Below are 19,833 nucleotides of genomic sequence, written 5' to 3'. Positions count from 1 at the left end.
ACTTTGTGTGTGTACCTCAATACAAAGCCCTGTTACTCTCTGTGTGCCTCAGTACTAATTCCTGTTACTCAGTGTACCTCAATACTAATTCCTGTTACTCTCTGTGTGTACCCCAATACAAGCCCTTGTTATTCTCTGTGTACCTCAATACTAATCTCAGTTATTCTCTATGTACCTCATTACTAATCCCTGTTACTTTTTATGTACAAAGAACAAAGAACAATACAGTACAGGAACAGGCCCTTCGGCCCTCCAAGCCTGCACCCTGTTAGTGTACCTGAATACTAACCCCTGTTACTCACTGTGTACCTCAATACTACTCCAGTTACTCTCTGTGTTGCTCAATGCTAATCCGTGTTACTCTCTATACACCTCAATACTAAATCCTGTTATTCTGTTTACCTTAAGACTGATCCCTGTTACTCACTGTGTGACTCAGTATTGGTGTCTTTTACTCTCTGTACATCATTACTAATCCCTGTTACTCTGTGTACATGAATACTATTCCCTGTTAATCCCTGTGTATCTCAATACTAATCCCTGTTACCGTCTGTGTACATCAATACTAATACAGTTACTCTGTGTACTTCAATACTAATCCCTGTTACTCACTCTGTAACTCAATATTAGTCCCTTTAACTCTGTGCACCTCAATACTAATCCCTGTTACTCTGCGTCAAGAGTCATAGAGTCATAGAGGTTTACAGCATGGAAATAGGCCCTTCGGCCCAACTTTTCTATGCTGCCTTTTTTTTAAACCGCTAAGATAGTCCCAATAAACCCCTAAATCCCGTTTAGGGGCTTATTGTACCTGAATACTAATCCCTGTTACTCACTGTGTACCTCAATACTATTCCTGTTACTCTCTGTGTTGCTCAATGCTAATCCCTGTTACTCTCTACGCACCTCAATACTAATTCCTGTTATTCTGTTTATCTTAATACTAATCCCTTTTACTCTGTGTACCTCAATACTAATCCCTGCTACACTCTGTGTATCTCAATACTAATCCCTGTTACTCTGCGTGTACCTGAATACTAATCCCTGTTACTCACTGTGTACCTCAATACTGATCCCTGTTACTCTGCGTGTACCTGAATACTAATCCCTGTTACTCTGCGTGCACCTGAATACTAATCCTTGTTACTCACTGTGTACCTCAATACTAATCCCTGTTACTCTGCGTGTACCTGAATACTAATCCCTGTTACTCACTGTGTACCTCAATACTATTCCTGTTACTCTCTGTGTTGCTCAATGCTAATCCCTGTTACTTTCTATGTACCTCAATACGAATCCCTTTTACTCTGTGTACCTTAATACTATTCCCTGTTACTCTGTTTATCTCAAGACTAATCCCTGTCACTCTGTGTGTCGTGATGTGGAGATGCCGGCGTTGGACTGGGGTAAACACAGTAAGAGTTTTAACAACACCAGGTTAAAGTCCAACAGGTTTATTTGGTAGCAAATGCCATAGCTTTGCTACCAAATAAACCTGTTGGACTTTAACCTGGTGTTGTTAAAACTCCTACTCTGTGTGTACCCCAATATTAATCCCTGTTACTCTCTGTGTACTGATCCCTGTTACTCACTGTGTGACTCAGTATTGGTGCCTTTTACTCTCTGTACATCATTACTAATCCCTGTTACTCTGCATACATGAATACTAATCCCTGTTAGTCCCTATGTACCTCAATACTAATCTCTGTTACTCTCTTTATGTACCTCAATACTAATCCCTGTTACTCTTTGTGTTACTCAATTCTAATCCCTGTTACTCTCCATCTACCTCAATACTAATCTCTGTTACTCTCTGTGTCCCACAATATTAATCCCTGTTATTTTCTGTGTACCTCAATAATAATCCCTGTTACTCATTGTGTACCTCAATACTCATCCCTGTTACTTTCTGTATACACAGTAAGAAGTCTCACAACACCCGGTTAAAGTCCAACAGGTTATTTGGTAGCAAAAGCCACGAGCTTTCGGAGCGCTGCTCCTTCGTCAGGTAAGTGGGAGTTTTGTTCACAAACAGGGCATATAAAGACACAAACTCAATTTACAAAATAATGGTTGGAATGCGAGTCTTTACAGCTAATCAAGTCTTAAAAGGTACAGACAATGTGAGTGGAGAGAGCATTAAGCACAGGTTAAAGAGATGTGTATTGTCTCCAGCCAGGACAGTTAATGAGATTTTGCAAGCCCAGGCAAGTCGTGGGGGTTACAGATAGTGTGACATGAACCCAAGATCCTGGTTGAGGCTATCCTCATGTGTGCGGAACTTGGCTATCAGTCTCTGCTCAGCGACTCCGCGTTGTCGTGTGTCGTGAAGGCCGCCTTGGAGAACGCTTACCTGAAGATCAGAAGCCGAATGCCCGTGACTGCTGAAGTGTGAGGAGAACACTCTTGCCTGGTGATTGTCGAGCGGTGTTCATTCATCCGTTGTCGTAGCGTCTGCATGGTCTCCCCAATGTACCATGCTTCGGGACATCCTTTCCTGCAGCGTATCAGGTAGACAACGTTGACCGAGTTGCAAGAGTATGTACCGTGTACCTGGTGGATGGTGTTCTCACGTGAGATGATGGCATCCGTGTCGATGATTCGGCACCTCTTGCAGAGGTTGCTGTGGCAGGGTTGTGTGGTGTCGTGGTTACTGTTCTCCTGAAGGCTGGGTAGTTTGCTGCGGTTGAGGTTGTGCGGTTGTTTAAAGGCAAGAAGTGGGGGTGTGGGGATGTCCTTGGCAAGATGTTCGTCTTCATCAATGACGTGTTGAAGGCCCTGGAGGAAAGGATGTCCCAAGGCATGGTACATTGGGGAGACCATGCAGACGCTACGACAATGGATGAATGAACACCGCTCGACAATCACCAGGCAAGAGTGTTCTCTTCCTGTTGGGGAACACTTCAGCGGTCATGGGCATTCAGCCTCTGATCTTCGCGTAAGCGTTCTCCAAGGCGGCCTTCACAACACTCTTAGCAGAGTCGCTAAGCAGAGACTGATAGCCAAGTTCCGCACTCATGAGGACGGCCTCAACTGGGATCTTGGGTTCATGTCACACTATCTGTAACCCCCATGACTTGCCTGGGCTTGCAAAATCTCACTAACTGTCCTGTCTGGAGACAATACATATCTCTTTAACCTGTGCTTAATGCTCTCTCCACTCACATTGTCTGTACCTTTAAGACTTGATTACCTGTAAAGACTCGCATTCCAACCATTATCTTGTAAATTGAGTTTGTATCTTTATATACCCTGTTTGTGAACAGAACTCCCACTTACCTGACGAAGGAACAGCGCACCAAAAGCTAGTGGCTTTTGCTACCAAATAAACCTGTTGGACTTTAACCTGGTGTTGTAAGACTTTTTACTGTGTTTACCCCAGTCCAACGCTGGCATCTCCACATCATGACTTTCTGTAAACCTCATTGCTAATCCCTGTTACTCTGTATACCTCACTACCAATCCATGTTACTCTGTATACCTCACTGCTAATCCCTGTTACTCACTGTGTACCTCAATACTAATCCCTGTTATTCTCCATGTTGCTCAATACTAATCTCTGTTACTCTCTGTGATGCGCAATACTAATCCCTGTTACTCTCTCTGTACCTTAATACTGATCACCGTTATTCTCTGTGTCCCTCAACACTAATCCTTGTTACTCTCTGTGTCCTCAACACTAATCCCTGTTACTCTCTGTGTCCCTCAATACAAATCCCTGTTACTCTATGTACCTCAATACTAATCACTGAGTTCCTTGATAATCTGTTCTGTATTACTCTGACTATCTCACTGCCAAGCATGATTACTCTCACTCTATCACACTGGTGCTCAGTATTGCTCTCACTGTACCTCACTGACACTCACTATTATTCTCAGGCTATCTCACTGACACTCGCTATTACTCTCACTGTATCTCATTGACATGAGAACATAAGAACATAAGAACATGAGAAATAGGAGCAGGAGTAGGCCATCTAGCCCCTCGAGCCTGCCCCGCCATTCAATAAGATCATGGCTGATCTGAAGTGGATCAGTTCCATTTACCCGCCTGATCCCTATAACCCCTAATTCCCTTACCGATCAGGAATCCATCTATCCGTGATTTAAACATATTCAACGAGGTAGCCTCCACCACTTCACTGGGCAGAGAATTCCAGAGATTCACCACCCTCTGAGAGAAGTTCCTCCTCAACTCTGTCCTAAACTGACCCCCCTTTAGTTTGAGGCTGTGTCCTCTAGTTCTAGCTTCCTTTCTAAGTGGAAAGAATCTCTCCACCTCTACCCTATCCAGCCCCTTCATTATCTTATAGGTCTCTATAAGATCCCCCCTCAGCCTTCTAAATTCCAATGAGTACAAACCCAATCTGCTCAGTCTCTCCTCATAATCAACCCCCCTCATCTCTGGTATCAACCTGGTGAACCTTCTCTGCACTCCCTCCAAGGCCAATATATCCTTCCGCAAATAAGGGGACCAATACTGCACACAGTATTCCAGCTGCGGCCTCACCAATGCCCGGTACAGATGCAGTAAGACATCTCTGCTTTTATATTCTATCCCCCTTGCGATATAGGTCAACATCCCATTTGCCTTCTTGATCACCTGTTGCACCTGCAGACTGGGTTTTTGCGTCTCATGCACAAGGACCCCCAGGTCCCTTTGCACAGTAGCATGTTGTAATTTTTTTCCATTTAGATAATAATCCAATTTGCTACTATTTCCTCCAAAGTGAATAACCTCGCATTTGTCAATGTTATACTCCATCTGCCAGATCCTCGCCCACTCACTCAGCCTGTCGGACCTTATGCGGACCTTCTACGCCCTCCACACGATTCACTTTTCCACTTATCTTTGACGCTCACTATTACTCTCAGTCTATCTGACTGACACTCACTATTACTCTCAGTCTATCTCACTGACACTCACTATTACTCTCAGTCTATCTCACTGACACTATCACTGTCACTGTAACTCATTAACACTCGCTATTATTCTCAATGTCTTACTGACAATCACTATTACTCTCGGTTTATCTCACTGGCACTCACTATTACTCTAAGCCTATGTATCTCTCAGTATCAGTCACATCAATGCAATGATATTCTCAGTGTGTCTGGGTATGGTGTTGTACCTTTCCGTGGGGAGACACAAGAATGGCCATTACTGCAGCATTTCTGATTCCTGAGACAGTCACTGTCGTCTATACAATAATCGGCACAAACTCCAGCACTAGGATGCTTTCGAAAACTGGATCCCTTCTTATCTGAGGGAATATGACACATCACAGTGAGCGCAGAATCAGATTGTGAAAAATAAAATTATCTCTTACATTTCCACCTCAGATGTCTATTCCCCAGATTGAGTCCTATTACTCTCTGTGACACCCAATAATAATCCCTGTTACTCTCTGTGTACCTCAATCCAATCCCTGTTACTCTCTGTGTACCTCAATCCAATCCCTGTTACTCTCTGTGTACCTCAATCCAATCCCTGTTACTCTCTGTGTACCTCAATCCAATCCCTGTTACTCTCTGTGTACCTCAATACTAATCCCTCCTACTCTCTACGTGTACCTAAATACTGATCCCTGTTACTCTCTATCTACCTTAATACTAATCCCGTTACTCTCTGTGTACTCAATATTAGTCCCTTTTACTGTGTGTACCTCAATACTAACCCCTGTTACTCTGTTGTTATGGTTCAGGTCAGCGATTCCAAAGTGTTTTATGGAGTCCGCCTGAATCATAAGTTTTGCATCTTGAATTTGGCTAGGATAAGCCTAATTTGTTTCACTTCAGATATGATTCAAATGACCCACTAGGGAGCTTTTATCAAACAAAGTTTATTTTAGAATATAGTTAACATGTACAGTAAGAAAATTAGCAAGAATTCTTATCAATTGCAAACAAGAAACAAAACAACCACTATAATTAACAAATATATCTAATGTGTGTCCAGCTAACGTAAAAATGGGAGAGTTCCTGACCCATTTTTTGGACGAGTCTTCACACCCACTCTTATGCACTTAGTCTCTGGAAAGATTTTTTTTTGTGGTTGGCCAGTTTTTAGCCACTAGAGGCTGTGGGTGGGCTTGATTCGCCAGCCAGCCTGTAGAGGCGGGTAGTGTGCATATGCAGACCTCTGATGCTGCACTTGCACATGAGCAGTAGCAGGGTCTGACAGACAAAGGTGGCGATTTTACCATTTTTATTCTAAGTGCTGGGCGGACTGGAAACTGGGAGAGTTTCAGATCCGATTTTTAGGCCCGTTTTTAATTTTGCACTCTGCGTGCAAAATTTTGAATGCATCCGATTCGCGCTGCAGAAGCTGATGAGCAGGTCTTAACGTGCCCGAAGGAGGCAGGTAGTGCGCATGTGCAGGCTTCTGATGCTGCACATGTGCATTAGCAGGGGTCTGACAGACAAGAGAACGCTGTCAGGCCTCTGCTACTGCAAGCTGCCTGAAGCAGCTCCCCCCCAACTCTGCAATCGCGGGGCCCATGGCCCAAGATGCAGCCCCTCCTGACGCCTCCCCCCCACCCACCCCCCCCCCCCCCCCCCCCCCAACCTCAGCTGCCCAGACCAATTGCGGACACCCCATTCCCCGCCAATCGCGGATCCACCACGTTCACCCACCGATCGCTGCAGCGGGCCACCTCTCTCTCCCCCCCCCGCCCCCAACTGATCACTGCTGAACGGCAGTGGGCCCCCTCCCCCCAATAGCCCCTCCCTACTGGCCCCAGCCCCTTGCACTGCCCAGCAGATGGTGCCAGGATGCCCAGTGGGCATTGCCCAGGTGCAAGGCTGGCACTGTCTATGTGCCAGGGTGACACTGTCAGTCTGGCACTGCCCAAGGGACACCCCCACCTTGCCCTCAGCCTCCCTAGGGGGCCTCAGTGGCCTCCAGTTCCACCGGTGTGGTCAACACAACTGTTGATGAGAGCAGGTATTTCCTCGCTGGAGAGAACCTCTCCCGGCAAGGCCATAAAAGCAAGTGAGCCCGCCCCAACGATTGAGCAGATCATCGCCCGAACGATTGAGCAGATCATCGCCCGAACGATTGAGCAGATCATCGCCCGAACGATTGAGCAGATCATCGCCCGAACGATTGAGCAGATCATCGCCCGAACGATTGAGCAGATCATCGCCCGAACGATTGAGCAGATCATCGCCCGAACGATTGAACAGATCATCGCCCGAACGATTGAGCAGATCATCGCCCGAACGATTGAGCAGATCATCGCCCGGACGATTGAGCAGATCATCGCCCGAACGATTGAACAGATCATCGCCCGAACGATTGAGCAGATCATCGCCCCAACGATTGAACAGATCATCGCCCGAACGATTGAGCAGATCATCGCTAAGCAGATGTAAAACAGCGTTTAAATAAATGTAAATAAATTATTCAGCCTCTCACCCGTTTCCAGCGAGGGGCTGACCATGCCGGAAATCCGGGTCTCGTAAGCTCGTGAGAGGCAGGGAATCAGCATGATCCTGATTTCCCGGCTCTTGGGCGATTTTACCGGCTCGCTCCGCCCATCGATGGGCGGAATTTTACTGGCTTTCCACACCCAATGTGTTCCATTCAAAACAATCCCGTACACAAAAGACCCTTTTCACAGGTTTAACACAGACTAATGCTCACTTAATACTGGACTTGGGTCCGTTGGATGAAGTCTGCAGTTCTCTGGATAGACTCAGAACAGTCTGAAGTCAGGACAGCTTCCCAAAACACCAGGGACTCTAAACAAGCCACCAACAGCAGATTTCCCCCCTTACCAGCAGAATTTCCAAAAACCAGGGAGAGAGAGACTTATTTTCAACATGCTGCCCCTTCTAATACTCAACTCTAATTGCAGCCAAACAGAAAATGTAAGCTTAAACTCACTGGAAAGGAAAAACTTACCAAAAACACATGACCGAACTCCTAACATTGCAGGATCATAAAACAGCCAAGAGTTAAAATAAGCAGACTCCATTTAAGCTATTGAAGTAGCAATAAAAGGACATCTCCAGTCAAGCCGGTAACAAATGACATCAGCTGAGGCTGTGAGCTAAGAAAACACTGAAGCTGTGAGAGCTGCAGAGATCGAGATTTAAAAAATACCTTTCTCCCCCTGAAGAAAATAATGAACCATCAACCTTCAAAGATGGTTTGATGTTTCAAACCCTTTCCGTTTCACAATTCTGGTACTCGAGAGTAAATATACATACATTTTACAAAATTAAAACATGCAAACGTGACACTAATATAGTTCATTTCAGTTCTTGTCTTCCACCATCAAACATTCTTTCTTCTTTTATCACATTTGTGACAAACTGCTTCCTCTCCAAAATTCCCATTTAATCTTTAATCCTGCATTGATTCCAAGTCTAAACTCAGCTTGTTGTTGCAATGAAAAATTAGCTCTGGTAATGTCCTCACTGAACAAGGCAGGATTAGCAGGATAACACATGACGTGTCAGGGACATTCAGAAATGTAATTTTATCTCTGTCCCCTTTCTTGTTCATTGACCTTAGCTCCTCCTCTGTCAAGCACTTCATAGTAAGAAGTCTCACAACACCAGGTTAAAGTCCAACAGGTTTATTTGGTAGCAAATACCATAAGCTTTCGGAGCGCTGCTCCTTCGTCAGATGGAGTGGAAATGTGCTCTCAAACAGTGCACAGAGACACAAAATCAAGTTACAGAATACTGATTAGAATGCGAATCCCTAAAGCCAGCCAGGTCTAAAGGTACAGACAATGTGGGTGGAGGGAGCATTAAACACAGGTTAAAGAGATATGTATTGTCTCCAGACAGAACAGCTAGTGAGATTCTGCAAGCCCAGGAGGCAAGCTGTGGGGGTTACTGATAATGTGACATAAATCCAACATCCCGGTTTAGGCCGTCCTCATGTGTGCGGAACTTGGCTATCAGTTTCTGCTCAGCGACTCTGCGCTGTCGTGTGTCGTGAAGGCCACCTTGGAGAACGCTTACCTGAAGATCCAAGGCTGAATGCCCGTGACTGCTGAAGTGCTCCCCCACAGGAAGAGAACAGTCTTGCCTGGTGATTGTCGAGCGGTGTTCATTCATCCGTTGTCGTAGCGTCTGCATGGTTTCCCCAATATACCATGCCTCGGGACATCCTTTCCTGCAGCGTATCAGGTAGACAACGTTGGCCGAGTTGCAAGAGTAGGTACCGTGTACCTGGTAGATGGTGTTCTCACGTGAGATGATGGCATCCGTGTCGATGATCCGGCACGTCTTGCAGAGATTGCTGTGGCAGGGTTGTGTGGTGTCGTGGTCACTGTTCTCCTGAAGGCTGGGTAGTTTGCTACGGACAATGGTCTGTTTGAGGTTGCGTGGTTGTTTGAAGGCAAGAAGTGGGGGTGTGGGGATGGCCTTGGCGAGATGTTCGTCTTCATCAATGACATGTTGAAGGCTCCGGAGGAGATGCCGTAGCTTCTCCGCTCCGGGGAAGTACTGGACGACGAAGGGTACTCTGTCCACCGTGTCCCGTGTTTGTCTTCTGAGGAGGTCGGTGCGGTTTTTCGCTGTGGCGCGTTGGAACTGTCGATCGATGAGTCGAGCGCCATATCCTGTTCTTATGAGGGTGTCTTTCAGCGTCTGGAGGTGTCTGTTGCGATCCTCCTCATCCGAGCAGATCCTGTGTATTCGGAGGGCTTGTCCGTAGGGGATGGCTTCTTTAACGTGTTTAGGGTGGAAGCTGGAGAAGTGGAGCATCATGAGGTTATCCGTGGGCTTGCAGTACAGTGAGGTGCTGAGGTGATCGTCCTTAATGGAGATGCGTGTGTCCAAGAATGCAACCGATTCCGGAGAGTAGTCCATGGTGAGTCTGATGGTGGGATGGAACTTGTTGATGTCATCATATAGTTGTTTCAGTGATTGCTCACCATGACTCCAAAGGAAGAAAATATCACCGATGTATCTAGTGTATAGCATCGGTTGAAGGTCCTGTGCGGTGAAGAAGTCTTGTTCGAACCTGTGCATGAAGATGTTGGCATATTGAGGTGCGAATTTGGTCCCCATGGCTGTTCCGTGTGTCTGGATGAAGAACTGGTTGTTGAAGGTGAAGACATTGTGGTCCAGGATGAAGCGGATGAGTTGTAAAATTGCATCTGGAAACTGGCAGTTGGCGGCATTGAGTACTGAGGCAGTTGCAGCAATCGTGGGGGATGCTGGTGTAGAGTGCCGAGACATCCATTGTGATGAGGAGTGCTCCTGGTTCAACTGCTCCATGTGCGCTGAGTTTCTGTAGGAAGTCCGTAGTGTCGCGACAAAAGCTGGGGGTTCTTTGTACAATGGGTTTCAAGATGCCCTCGACATAGCCGGAGAGGTTCTCGCACAGGTTTCCATTGCCTGAAACGATGGGACTGCCGGGTGTGTTTGCCTCGTGTATCTTTGGGAGGCAGTAGAGATTTCCAACGCGTGGAGTACGTGGGATGAGAGCACGGAGGGTGTTTTGAAGGTCCAGATCAAAGGTTTTAAGAACATAGAACATAGAACAGTACAGCACAGAACAGGCCCTTCGGCCCACGATGTTGTGCCGAGCTTTGTCTGAAACCCAAATCAAGCTATTTCCTCCCTATCATCCCAAAGTACTCCATGTGCCTATCCAATAGCTTCTTAAATGTTCCTAAAGTTTCTGACTCCACTATCACTGCAGGCAGTCCATTCCACACCCCAACCACTCTCTGAGTAAAAAACCTACCTCGGACATCCTTCCTATATCTCCCACCATGATCCCTATAGTTATGCCCCCTCGTTACCACTCCATTCACCCGAGGAAATAGTCTTTGAACGTTCACTCTATCTATCCCCCTCATCATCTTATAAATCTCTATCAAGTAGTGGCGGCACGGCAGCACAGTGGTTAGCACTGCTGCTTCACAGCTCCAGGGTCCCGGGTTCGATTCCCGGCTCGGGTCACTGTCTGTGTGGAGTTTGCACATTCTCCTCGTGTCTGCATGGGTTTCCTCCGGGTGCTCCGGTTTCCTCCCACAGTCCAAAGATGTGCGGGTTAGGTTGATTGGCCAGGTTAAAAATTGCCCCTTAGAGTCCTGGGATGCGTAGGTTAGAGGGATTAGCGGGTAAAAAAAAGGGATTAGCGGGTAGGGCCTGGGTGGGATTGTGGTCGGTGCAGACTCGATGGGCCGAATGGCCTCCTTCTGCACTGTAGGGTTTCTATGATTTCTATGAAGTCTCCTCTCAACCTCCTCCGCTCCAAAGAGAAAAGCTCAAGTTCCCTCAACCTTTCCTCATAACCAGGCAGCATCCTGGTAAATCTCCTTTGCACTCTTTCCAGTGTCTCCACATCCTTCTTATAGTGAGGTGACCAGAACTGCACACAATATTCCAAATGTGGTCTCACCAAGGTCCTGTACAGTTGCAGCATAACCCCACGGCTCTTAAACTCAAACCCCCTGTTAATGAACGCCAACACACTATAGGCCTTCTTCACAGCTCTATCCACTTGAGTGGCAACCTTCAGAGATCTATGGATATGAACCCCAAGATCTCTCTGTTCCTCCACATTCTTCAGAACCCTACCTTTGACCCTGTAATCCACATTTAAATTTGTCCTACCAAAATGAATCACCTCGCATTTGTCAGGGTTAAACTCCATTTGCCATTTTTCAGCCCAGCTCTGTATCCTATCTATATCTCTTTGCAGCCTACAACAGCCCTCCACCTCATCCACTACTCCACCAATCTTGGTGTCATCAGCAAATTTACTGATCCACCCTTCAGCCCCCTCCTCCAAGTCATTTATAAAAATGACAAATAGCAGAGGACCAAGCACTGATCCCTGTGGCACTCTGCTGGTAACCGGTTTCCAGTCTGAAAATTTTCCATCCACCACCACCCTCTGTCTTCTGTTAGATAGCCAGTTACCTATCCAATCAGCCAAACTTCCCTCTATCCCACACATCCTTACTTTCTTCATAAGCCGACCATGGGGGACTTTATCAAACGCCTTACTAAAATCCATGTATATGACATCAACTGCACTACCTTCATCTACACACTTAGTTACCTCCTCAAAAAATTCTATCAAATTTGTGAGGCAAGACTTGCCCTTCACAAACCCGTGCTGACTATCCCGGATTAAGCTGCATCTTTCTAAATGGTCGTAAATCCTATCCCTGAGGACCTTTTCCATCAACTTACCGACCACCGAAGTAAGACTAACCGGCCTATAATTACCAGGGTCATTTCTATTCCCTTTCTTAAACAGAGGAACCACATTCGCCACTCTCCAGTCTTCTGGCACCACCCCCGTGGACAGTGAGGACGCAAAGATCAATGCCAAAGGCTCTGCTATCTCATCCCTTGCCTCCCAAAGACTCCTAGGATACATTTCATCAGGCCCAGGGGACTTATCAACTTTCAGTTTATTCAAAATTGCTAGTACATCTTCCCTCCGAACATCTACTTCCTCCAGCCTATCAGCCTGTGACACCCTCTCTTCCTCAAAAACATGGCCCCTCTCCTTGGTGAACACCGAAGAAAAGTATTCATTCATCACCTCTCCTATCTCTTCTGACTCCATGCACAAATTCCCACTGCCGTCCTTGACCAGCCCCAACCTCACTCTGGTCATTCTTTTATTCCTCACATAAGAGTATAAAGCCTTGGGGTTTTCCTTGATCCGACCCGCCAAGGACTTCTCATGCCCCCTCTTAGCTCTCCTAAGCCCCTTTTTCAGCTCATTTCTTGCTAACTTGTAACCCTCCATCGAGCCAACTGAACCTTGTTTTCTCAACCTTACATACGCTTCCTTCTTCCTCTTGACCGACATTCCACCTCTTTTGTGAACCATGGTTCCCTCACTCGGCCATTTCCTCTCTGCCTGGCTGGGACATACCTATCAAGGACACGCAGTATTTGTTCCTTGAAAAAGTTCCACTTTTCATTAGTGCCTTTCCCTGACAATTTTTGTTCCCATCCTATGCTTCCCAATTCCCGCCTGATTGCATCATAATTACCTCTCCCCCAATTGTAAACTATGCCCTGCCGTACGGCCCTATCCCTCTCCATTGCAATAACAAAAGACACCGAATTGTGGTCACTATCTCCAATGTGCTCTCCCACAACCAAATCCAACACTTGGCCCGGTTCATTTCCCATTACCAAATCCAATGTGGCCCCACCTCTTGTTGGCTTATCCACATATTGTGTCAGGAAACCCTCCTGCACACACTGCACAAAAACTGCCCCATCCAAACTATTCGACCTATAAAGGCTCCAATCGATATTTGGAAGGTTAAAGTCCCCCATGACAACTACCCTGTGACCTCCACACCTATCCATAATCTGCATAGCAATTTCTTGCTCCACATCTCTTACTATGTGGGGGCCTATAGTAAACTCCTAACAACGTGACCGCTCCTTTCCTATTCCTAACCTCAGCCCATATTACCTCTGTAGGCAGATCCCCTTCGAAATGCCTTTCTGCAGCCGTTAAACTATCCTTGATTAACAATGCTACTCCTCCACCTCTTTTACCAGCTACCCTACACTTACTGAAACATCTATACCCCGGAACTTCCAACAACCATTCCTGTCCTTGTTCTACCCATGTCTCCGTAATGGCCACAACATCGTCGTCCCAGTTTTGATCAGAGTGTTGAGTTGACGGGTGTGTTCTTTGGTCGGATCTGTGGGTAACTGTCTGTAGTCTGTAATCTCACTAGCTGTTCTGTCTGGAGACAATACACATCTCTTTAACCTGTGTTTAATGCTCCCTCCACCCACATTGTCTGTACCTTTAAGACCTGGCTGGCTTTAGGGATTCGCATTCTAATCAGTATTCTGTGACTTGATTTTGTGTCTCTGTGCCCTGTTTGAGAGCACATTTCCACTCCATCTGACGAAGGAGCAGCGCTCCGAAAGCTTATGGTATTTGCTACCAAATAAACCTGTTGGACTTTAACCTGGTGTTGTGAGACTTCTTACTGTGTTCACCCCAGTCCAACGCCGGCATCTCCACATCATAAGCACTTCATGGAACATAGAACATTACAGCGCAGTACAGGCCCTTCAGCCCTCGATGTTGCGCTGACCTGTGAAACCAATCTAAAGCCCATCTAACCTACACTATTCCAATATCATCCATATGTTTATCTAATGACCATTTAAATGCCCTTAATGTTGGTGAGTCCACTACTGCTGCAGGCAGGGCATTCCACGCCCTTACTGTTCTCTGAGTAAAGAACCTACCTCTGACATCTGTCCTATATCTATCACCCCTCAATTTAAAGCTATGTTCCCTCATCCTAGCCATCAACATCCGAGGAAAAAGGCTCTCACTGTCCACCCTATCTAACCCTCTGATCATCTTGTATGCCTCTATTAAGTCACCTCTCAACCTTCTTCTCTCTAACGAAAACAACCTCAAGTCCCTCAGCCTTTCCTCATAAGACCTTCCCACCATACCAGGCAACATCCTGGTGAATCTCCTCTGCACCCTTTCCAATGCTTCCACATCCTTCCTATAATGCGGCGACCAGAACTGTACGCAATACTCCAAGTGTGGCCGCACCAGAGTTTTGTACAGCTGCAACATGACCTCATGGCTCCAAAACTCAATCCCTCTACCAATAAAAGCTAACACACCGTACGCCTTCTTAACAACCCTATCAACCTGGGTGCCAACTTTCAGGGATCTATGCACATGGACACCCAGATCCCTCTGTTCATCCACACTACCAAGTATCTTACCATTAGCCCAGTACTCTGTATTCCTGTCACTCCTTCCAAAGTGAATCACCTCACACTTTTCTGCATTAAACTCCATTTGCCACCTCTCAGCCCAGCTCTGCAGCTTATCTATGTCCCTCTGTAACCTGCAACATCCTTCCGCACTGTCCACAACTCCACTGACTTTAGTGTCATCCACAAATTTACTAACCCATCCTTCTACGTCCTCATCCAGGTCATTTATAAAAATGACAAACAGCAGTGGCCCCAAAACAGATCCTTGCGGTACACCACTAGTAACTGAACTCCAGGATGAACATTTCCCATCAACCACCACCCTCTGTCTTCTTACAGCTGCCAATTTCTGATCCAAACCGCTAAATCACCCTCAATCCCATGCGTTCGTATTTTCTGCAATAGCTTACCGTAGGGAACCTTATCAAACACTTTACTGAAATCCATATACACCACATCAACTGCTTTACCCTCATCCACCTCTTTGGTCACCTTCTCAAATAACTCAATTAGGTGTGTGAGGCACGACTTACCCTTCACAAAACCATGTTGACTATCCCTAATCAAATTGTTCCTTTCTAGATTATTATAAATCCTATCTCTTATAATCCTTTCCAAAACTTTGCCCACAACAGAAGTGAGGCTCACTGGTCTATAATTACCAGGATTGTCTCTACTCCCCTTCTTGAACAAGGGGACAACACTTGCTATCCTCCAGTCTTCTGGCACTATTCCTGTAGACAATGACGACATAAAGATCAAAGCCAAAGGCTCTGCAATCTCCTCCCTAGCCTTCCAGAGAATCCTAGGATAAATCCCATCTGGCCCAGGGGACTTATCTATTTTCACACTTTCCAGAATTGCTAACACCTCCTCCTTATGAACCTCAATCCCGTCTAGTCCAATAGCCTGTATCGCAGTATTCTCTTCGACAACATTGTCTTTTTCCTGTGTGAATACTGATGAAAAATATTCATTTAGCGCCTCTCCTATCTCTTCGGACTCCACGCACAACTTCCCACTACTGTCCTTGACTGGCCCTAATCTTACCCTAGTCATTCTTTTATTCCTGACATACCGATAGAAAGCTTTAGGGTTTTCCTTGATCCTACCTGCCAAAGACTTCTCATGTCCCCTCCTGGCTCTTCTTAGCTCTCTCTTTAGGTCCTTCCTGGCTAACTTGTAATTCTCAAGCGCCCTAACTGAGCCTTCATGTCTCATCTTTACATAAGTCTCCTTCCTCTTCACAAGAGATTCAACTTCTTTAGTAAACCACGATTCCCTCGCTCGACCACTTCCTCCCTGCCTGACAGGTACATACTTATCAAGGACACGCAGTAGCTGTTCCTTGAACAAGCTCCACATTTCAATTGTGCCCATCCCCTGCAGATTCCTTCCCTATCCTATGCATCCTAAATCTCACCTAATCGCATCATAATTTCCTTTCCCCCAGCTATAACTCTTGCCCTGCGGTATATACCTATCCTTTTCCATCGCTAAAATAAACGTAACCGAATTGTGGTCGTAATCTAATGTGACCTCGCTTCTTGTTGGTCTGTCTACATACTGTGTCAGGAAACCCTCCTGCACACATTGGACAAAAAATGACCCCTCTAAAGTACTCGAATTATAGCGTTTCCAGTCAATATTTGTAAAGTTAAAGTCCCCCATAACCACTACCCTGTTACTTTCGCTCCTGTCCAGAATCACCTTTGGAATCCTTTCCTCTACATCTCTGGAACTTTTCGGAGGCCTATAGAAAACTCCCAACAGGGTGACCTCTCCTTTCCTGTTTCTCACCTCAGCCTATACTACCTCAGTGGACGAGTCCTCATCAAACGTCCTTTCTGCCACCGTAATACTGTCCTTGACTAACAATGCCACACCTCCCCCTTTTTTACCACCTTCCATGATCTTACTGAAACATCTGAACCCCGGAACCTGCAACCACCATTCCTGTCCCTGCTCTATCCATGTCTCCGAAATGGCCACAACATCGAAATCCCAGGTCCCAATCCATGCTGCAAGCTCACCCACCTTATTCCGGATGCTCCTGGCGTTGAAGTAGACACACTTCAAACCACCTTCCTGCCTGCCAGTACACTCCTGCGACAAACAACAAAGAACAAAGAACAGTACAGCACAGGAAACAGGCCCTTCGGCCCTCCAAGCCTGTGCCGCTCCTTGGTCCAACTAGACCAATCGTTTGTATCCCTCCATTCCCAGGCTGCTCATGTGACTATCCAGGTAAGTCTTAAACGATGTCAGCGTGCCTGCCTCCACCACCCTACTTGGCAGCGCATTCCAGGCCCCCACCACCCTCTGTGTAAAAAACGTCCCTCTGATATCTGAGTTATACTTCGCCCCTCTCAGCTTGAGCCCGTGACCCCTCGTGATCGTCACCTCCGACCTGGGAAAAAGTTTCCCACTGTTCACCCTATCTATCCCCTTCATAATCTTGTACACCTCTATTAGATCTCCCCTCATTCTCCGTCTTTCCAGGGAGAACAAGCCCAGTCTACCCAATCTCTCCTCATAGCTAAGACCCTCCATACCAGGCAACATCCTGGTAAACCTTCTCTGCACTCTCTCTAACGCCTCCACGTCCTTCTGGTAGTGCGGCGACCAGAACTGGACGCAGTACTCCAAATGTGGCCTAACCAGCGTTCTATACAGCTGCATCATCAGACTCCAGCTTTTATACTCTATACCCCGTCCTATAAAGGCAAGCATACCATATGCCTTCTTCACCACCTTCTCCACCTGTGTTGCCACCTTCAAGGATTTGTGGACTTGCACACCTTGGTCCCTCTGTGTTTCTATACTCCTGATGACTCTGCCATTTATTGTATAACTCCTCCCTACATTGTTTCTTCCAAAATGCATCACTTCGCATTTATCCGGATTAAACTCCATCTGCCACCTCTCCGACCTTGAAACCTTATTCCTCACTTCACTACTCTCAACCTCCTGTACACTGGAGCTACAATTCAGAATCCCATCCTCCTGCTGAATTAGTTTGATTCCTTTATTTGCTCTCTATCTGCACCATCACTTTCTGCACACTCTTGGCAAAGACACACAGCAGATTGTCTTCCTGGATGTCAGAACCCATTTCTACCATGGTTCCAAAGATCACTTTGGCAGTTACGCTGCTGTGATAACCACTATAATTTATTCAAACACCTGCTGTGCACAGTGCTGTTTCACTGGGCATCGACGGCGGCAATTTTACCATCGCATTGCACCCATGTTCTGGCACGATGTGGTCGTAAAGTGGGACGTAAAGCGATTAGTGTGATTTGCGCCGGTTTTTGCAAAAATTATGCCATTTTATGAGTGCCGGATTTCCGGCACGGTCAACCTTTCACCAGAAATGGGCAAGAGGCAGATTTAAATCTATTTAAAGAAGCATTTACATGTCATTAGCAAGCCTGGCACTCTGTCGCCCAGGCTCGCCCCCTTTATGATCTTGCCGGGAAAGGTTCTCGCCAGCGGGGAAGTGACATACTCCCCATGAATGGGGAGCAGTCGAATTGGCCTCATTGGTGGAACTGGAGGCCATTGAGGCCCCCCAAGGTGGGCAAAGGCAAGGGGTGCCCTTGGACAGTGCCAGTCTGGGGGTGCCACCCTGGCAGCTGGGCAACACCAGTCTGGCACTTGGGCAATATCCACTGGGCACCTGAGGGCGGGAGGGGCCAGTGGGGGGATGAGTCAGTGGGGGTGGGGCTAATGGGGAGGGGGCCTGCTACCGCTCTGCAGCGATGGGTGGGAGGAGGGAGGGAGAGGGGACCCACTGCCACTCTGCAGTGATCATTGGGGGGAGGGAGTAGGGCTGCAATCGGTGGGGGAAGGGGTGTCCGCAATCGGTCTGGGCAGTGGAGGGGGGGAGAGGGTCGGCGGGGGCTGGATCTTGGGCTGTGGCCCCCCGCTATTGCAGGGGGAGTGCTGCTTCAGGCTGCCTGCAATAACAGGGGCCTGACAGCTCTTTCTTGTCTGTCAGGCCCCTGTTTCTGCTAATGTGCATGTGCAGCTTCAGAGGCCTGCACATGCACACTACCTCCATCTGCAGGATTTTGGGCGCATTAAGCCCCACCCACAGGCTCCTGCAGTGAGCAACAGGCTCACTCAGAATCATTCAGGCAGAGTGCGTATGGGGGGGGGGCCTAAAAACACCCAAAAGTTGGACATTGAAACTCTCCCAGTTTCAAATCTGCCCAGCACTTAGGCAAAAAATGGTAAAATACCATCCCACATCTCTGCACACTGTACAGAATCATTATGATGTGGAGATGCCGGCGTTGGACTGGGGTAAACACAGTAAGAAGTTTAACAACACCAGGTTAAAGTCCAACAGGTTTATTTGGTAGCAAAAGCCACACAAGCTTTCGGAGCTGCAAGCCCCTTCTTCAGGTGAGTGGGAATTCTGTTCACAAACAGGGCATATAAAGACACAAACTCAATTTACATGAATGTCATTGATGAAGACGAACATCTCGCCAAGGCCATCCCCACACCCCCACTTCTTGCCTTCAAACAACTGCACAACCTCAAACAGACCATTGTCCGCAGCAAACTACCCAGCCTTCAGGAGAACAGTGACCATGACACCACACAACCCTGCCACAGCAACCTCTGCAAGACGTGCCGGATCATCGACACAGATGCCATCATCTCACGTGAGAACACCATCCACCAGGTACACGGTACCTACTCTTGCAACTCGGCCAACGTTGTCTACCTGATACGCTGCAAGAAAGGATGTCCCGAGGCATGGTACATTGGGGAAACTATGCAGACGCTGCGACAACGGATGAATGAACACCGCTCGACAATCACCAGGCAAGACTGTTCTCTTCCTGTTGGGGAGCACTTCAGCGGTCACGGGCATTCGGCCTCTGATATTCGGGTAAGCGTTCTCCAAGGCGGCCTTCGCGACACACGACGGCGCAGAGTCGCTGAGCAGAAACTGATAGCCAAGTTCCGCACACACGAGGACGGCCTCAACCGGGATGTTGGATTCATGGCACACTATCTGTAACCCCCACAGAGTTTCACTGGCTGTCTTGTCTGGCGACAATACACATCTTTTTAGCCTGTCTTGATGCT

At 47.1% G+C, this 19,833-nt stretch overlaps 1 protein-coding gene across 1 annotated transcript in view; it reads right to left on the bottom strand.

The window, feature by feature from the left end:
* The window catches only part of wfdc2 (WAP four-disulfide core domain 2), a 130,353-nt gene that overhangs the window by 90,084 nt on the left and 20,436 nt on the right, over window positions 1-19,833 (bottom strand). The window contains exon 2 of the mRNA XM_078236050.1: window positions 5,133-5,264. Within this exon, the coding sequence (XP_078092176.1) occupies window positions 5,133-5,264 (132 nt within the window). The remainder of the gene's footprint in view (window positions 1-5,132; window positions 5,265-19,833) is intronic.

Source organism: Mustelus asterias, chromosome 20 (genome assembly GCF_964213995.1).
Source record: "Mustelus asterias chromosome 20, sMusAst1.hap1.1, whole genome shotgun sequence".
NCBI classification, from domain to species: domain Eukaryota; kingdom Metazoa; phylum Chordata; class Chondrichthyes; order Carcharhiniformes; family Triakidae; genus Mustelus; species Mustelus asterias.
The sequence above is the reverse complement of the archived record's forward strand: the minus strand, read 5'-3'. Positions and strand labels throughout refer to the sequence as shown.